This window comes from Montipora capricornis, chromosome 4 (assembly GCF_036669925.1).
Source record: "Montipora capricornis isolate CH-2021 chromosome 4, ASM3666992v2, whole genome shotgun sequence".
NCBI classification, from domain to species: Eukaryota; Metazoa; Cnidaria; class Anthozoa; order Scleractinia; family Acroporidae; genus Montipora; species Montipora capricornis.
Genome location: NC_090886.1, coordinates 28,794,519 through 28,799,390, shown reverse-complemented (window position 1 = coordinate 28,799,390; position 4,872 = coordinate 28,794,519). Strand labels below are relative to the sequence as shown.

The 4,872-nt window shown below is 37.5% G+C and overlaps 1 protein-coding gene across 1 annotated transcript; it reads right to left on the bottom strand.

The window, feature by feature from the left end:
- Positions 1 to 885: 885 nt before the first annotated feature.
- LOC138045891 (uncharacterized) lies at positions 886 to 3,831 on the bottom strand. Its single transcript, XM_068892524.1, has 2 exons — positions 3,678 to 3,831; positions 886 to 3,008 (listed from the first exon to the last, which is right to left on the bottom strand). The coding sequence occupies exon 2, from the start codon at positions 2,994 to 2,996 to the stop codon at positions 2,349 to 2,351; it is 648 nt and encodes a 215-aa protein (XP_068748625.1). The 5' UTR covers positions 2,997 to 3,008; positions 3,678 to 3,831; the 3' UTR covers positions 886 to 2,348.
- Between the last annotated feature and the right edge of the window lie 1,041 nt (positions 3,832 to 4,872).

Here is a 4,872-nt window from a genome sequence, read left to right as displayed (position 1 = left end):
GAAGCACGCAATCTTGGAGTTATCTTTGACAAACATCTTACTACGTCTGGTCATGTGAATAATCTTTGTTGCACAGCTTCATTAGCAATTAGAAACATTGGTAGAATTAGAAAGTACCTTGATCAGCCGAGCACAGAACGCCTGGTACATGCTTTCGTAACATCTAAACTTGATTATTGTAATAGCGTTTTGTATGGTTTACCGGCGAAGCAACTAAGTAAGTTGCAGCGCCTGCAAAACTCAGCTGCCCGACTAGTAAGAAAAGCCAAACGTAGAGATCATATAACTCCTGTTCTACGCCAATTGCACTGGCTGCCTATTAATCAAAGAATAGTTTTTAAGGTTTTACTTATTACTTTTAACATTATTAACGGCTATGCACCACCGTATTTAAGTAGTTTACTTGAATCTTATAAACCGAAGCGCGCTTTGCGCTCTGCGACCAAAAGGCTATTAATAGTTCCTAAGTCATCCACAACTACATACGGTGATAGAGCATTTTCAATTGCTGCGCCTAAGCTTTGGAATAATCTACCAGATTCGATAAAATATGCTGAAACTGTCAAACAATTCATATCTCTAGTTAAGACATATCTTTTCAAAGAAGCGTTTGACTGATCCTTGAGTCTTAATACTTTACAGATTATATTATTATATACATATATTACCCATCATTAATTCACATTATTCTAGTTATATATACATATTTTTATTATTATCATTACCTTTTTTTTGGTTATTAGCCTTTGTTTTTGCATTATGTATCATGTAGTGTACACGCATTAAGGCGTAGCAAAATGCGTACTAAGAGCTGTAATTAAATTAAATATATCGGCCTGTCATTAGATGTGATGTTGCCATGGTAACGGCCATAATCCAAAAAAATGACACCAGAAAAATAAGCTTTATTATACTGGTAAATCTCTAAATCTTTCAAGAGGAATTAACTAGGTTTCCTTTTGCAACTCGTGCTGTGTAGTGAGGGTATTCGCAAATACTCCATGGAGCCACCTTAAGGTGGCATACTACAGTTTTGCCAATAAAAAGATCAAGATTTTGAAATCTGTGCAATGAAAGCAACAGGGTGTCTCTTCTAAAGTGTTAATCACTGCAATTGTTTTAAATTATATTTTTTGCTAACAAATAAATGCAAATCAGGGGAAAATGCTAAATCTAGTGACCAAGCTCCTGGAGGGAGGACTGGAAAGGCCTTTTTCTCAAAACCTAGCGGTACGACCAGGGTTAAAATTTTGGGAATTAGTAAGCAATATGAAGACGAAACGGTCAACTTCTAAAAAAAAGATCGATCAGACAGTTTTTCAGTTATTATCAAAATAGACGAAAATTGATTGCCATTTGCCGAAAACCCGTCTGGCAGATTTAACTATTTATTTCTGCACATGATTATTTTTTTCCTCGCTATCCAAATTCTTGAATTTTAAGGTGGGGTCGTAAGGCCAGTTTGAGAAAAATTGAAATTTCTAGTTTCCGCTTCCCCTCCAGGAGCACGGTCACTACATTTAGCATTTTCCCTAGATTTGCATTTATTTGTAAAGTAAAATTACATTTTACATCAATTACAGTGACTTACACTTCAGAAGAGACATCTCGTTACTTTACTTTCACAAATTTCAAAATCTTGATATTTCTCCTCGAAAAACTGTAGTGAGCCACTTTAAATAATTTAGGATCAAGAGTATCTTCAAAATGTAATCAAGCAATAATAATATAAAATGTGTCAGTTTTGAAGTGATCAATGGGAATAGAGCTGCAAGCAGACCCAGCAGAACTATTCTTCTTCGTAATTTATAGAGAGAGATTACGTACTCTTTATTAGCAAAAGGACTTTTTTTAAACATGTGACCATTTTTGACACAAGTGGCAATTCTTTTATAATAATCATTGGTCACACTCAATTACACACGATGAACAGGTAATTAATTGACATGAGACAACTACAATTACAGCTATCAATTGCAAAGAACACAGATGACGATAAGCCGGTCAAATTAGTTCAACAGGAAATTACAACTAAAACTCATGATCATTTATAGCACTTTAAAATTAGATTATGTAATAAATTATCAGTTCCACTGGAGGATCAAATGCTTCTTTGATGCCAAACCCGTGATCAGTATGTCAAAAGATAGCTCATCTTCCACCAAGGATCATCACAGTTTCATCTCTGGCACTCTAGTCACACCAGAAGCCGTGCAGTATGGTTGGCATTTGACTGAGCATATCGTTTCAGATTGTCTCTACAAAATGCTGCTACTGAAATCTACAAAAAAAAAACAATAACTTTTGGCTGTACCTTTAAAGAAACGTAAAAAAAGAAAAGAAAATGTTTAAACAATCCACAAATTCAACGAGTAACCGGAAGTTAAGGGGTAGTCGGAGGCTTCGTTGCCGAAATCATGTTCCAAATTGACATCATAAATTGATCCGGTAGCAAACGTTGCATTGTCCGCTTCTGTGATTCCAATCCCGTGATCAGCACGTAAACACCTATCTCCTCCTCCACCAATCATCATCACTGCTCCATCTCCACTTTTCCAGCCACACAAGAAGCCAACATGGTTAGCTTTTTGAAGCAAACCGTTGCAGGTTGCCTGTTCAAACCCCAGTGTACTTTGGTACTGACCGCCATATAGCACTGTGCACTGTCCTTTACATTCGTCACTGCCCCAAGCAACGTTCCTAAAGTCACCAAAGCTTGTTATTTTCGATCTGAAAGTCTGTCCACTCAGACAGTTGCCTGTGGTCTGCAATAGTGGAGTGTGTTGAGGATCATCACTGCGAGTGATTTTGAACTCAGTGCCGTTCACAAGCCAGAATGCCTCAGAGATCATGTCCATGTTACTTGATGGATCAGTTGTATTCCCAATAGCCGTTCTCGAGTCATACCACCATGTGCCATTGTCTTGCATCCAGTTTTTGGCATCAGCGTTTGAGAAACGTGCTGCGAGAGTCCAACCTTTGCCATCACTTGTCATATCGCAATATGCCTGGCATGGAAAACACAAAAAATATAAGTAAAACTCTACTTATCCTGTGAGAAGTGCTTTATCCACAGGTGAAAAAGCCGACTGAAGAACAAAGGCCTCCAAATAATGCGCGTTGCCAAAAATCGTGAACTTTGTAAACTATTAGTGTTCATCTATTTGGCCAAGAGAAAATGAGGGGACAGAGAGGGAGGCTCAAGGCGTTGGCCGGGATATGTTATGTCCACGAAAGTTATTTTTAGACGAGCGGAAGTCTTTGTTCTAGGGGAAATCTGTCTTCCGACTCGTCCGCATGGAGTCTTGCTTCGCTCTCAGGTGCTTAGTGAAAAGAGAAAATGATGGCGCACGTGGAAGGCTGATGAATATATATTTTCTTTCAAACGTCGGACCGAGGTTGGCCTGCATGCGGACGTCTCGGAAGACTTCCGCTCGTCTAAAAATAACTTTCGTGGACATGACATATCCCAAGGGCTGGACCGGGAGCCTCCTTCTCTGTCGCCTCATTTTCTCTTGATTTGGCGGAATATTCGGGCCAAACAGTTCAAGGCAAAACCAAAGCGACTGGATTGTAGCTTTACAGACTGCGAATGGCTCCCGTATGTGAGCTGATATGATAAAAAGGTAGGTTCCCTACAAACTTAAAAGTGCCCTTTGATTTATCCTCAAACTCACCGAGAAAACCGATTGACCATGCCGAAGGATGTACTTCCCATCAATTCTCTCTGAAAGATTCCTATACGCAGCACAAGATGTTGCATTCACTGTGAAAAGAATTATACGGACAACAACAAAGTTAATCAATGTGTGTCAAACTTTGCTTGTTTTTTTTTTTTTTTTTGTCCTTCTAAAGATGTCCGCTACTGCGCTAGTAAGACTCCTTCTGCGAAAACAAAGAAAGCAATGGGTAACTGAGAGCATTTCAAATAGCTGCTCCCCTGTTATGGAACAAGTGATACAATAGGTCTGCACTGGAACGGAGCAAGGAACTTAGAATCTTTTAAGACTATAATTCAAACATTTTTATACAAGGAATCATTTCAGTTTTTCTTTGATCCATTAGTATTTTAGAAGTTCTTCTACAGCGGTTATTATTCTATGTTAGATTTTTAAATGTAAATAGTTTGTAAGTTTATTGAAAGATTTGTAAGATTTATATTAGAGGTGCAAATTTAGTTATATGTTTTATATACTATTGTGTTGCGCTTTTGAATATTGTATAGAAAAGGCGCAATATAAGTCATTGTCAGTCATTGTCCCATTCAAAAAATAACTTGGAGGTGACAACCAAATTGTATTGTAATCTAAAACAGGTAGGTTTCGTTCAAGTAAATAACTTAAAAACAAACTTTAAACAGACGGGCATTCACTGTGCACAGGTCCAGCATTATTATCTCAAAATTCTCTATAAGCTGGACACCTCTCTAAGACGGACAGCTGAGGCCGGTCCCGATGGTGTCCGTCTTAGAGAGAGTTGACTGTATTATACAGAAAAAAGTCCATCTCGAAATGTTTCAAATTTCAGTTAATTAGTACCAAAAAAAGAAAGATAACAATATTAAGAAAACTAAAAGACAAAACGTAGGGCTAAATGCAGAGGATGGACATCCAGTACACAACGCTGATAATTTATACCCATAAATTTACAGATCGGAAGTTAATTCTCCTCAATTTTATTAAAACGTCACTTGTGTCCATCTGCAGAAATAGAAAAAAGAAACTGAGCATAATTAAGCAATCTCCTTCAAGTTTTTCAGCATTATAAAAACAAACGTAAGCCAAAGAAGGGGATATTGATATAACCTACCTTTGCTTTTCTTACTTTTTAAAAAAAATTGTTCAAGGGTAGTAAAACATAAATAACGGAGAC

Bases quoted from the DNA above. Each gene is read 5' to 3' on its own strand.
- LOC138045891 (XM_068892524.1), bottom strand. From the start codon at position 2,996: ATGACAAGTGATGGCAAAGGTTGGACTCTCGCAGCACGTTTCTCAAAC.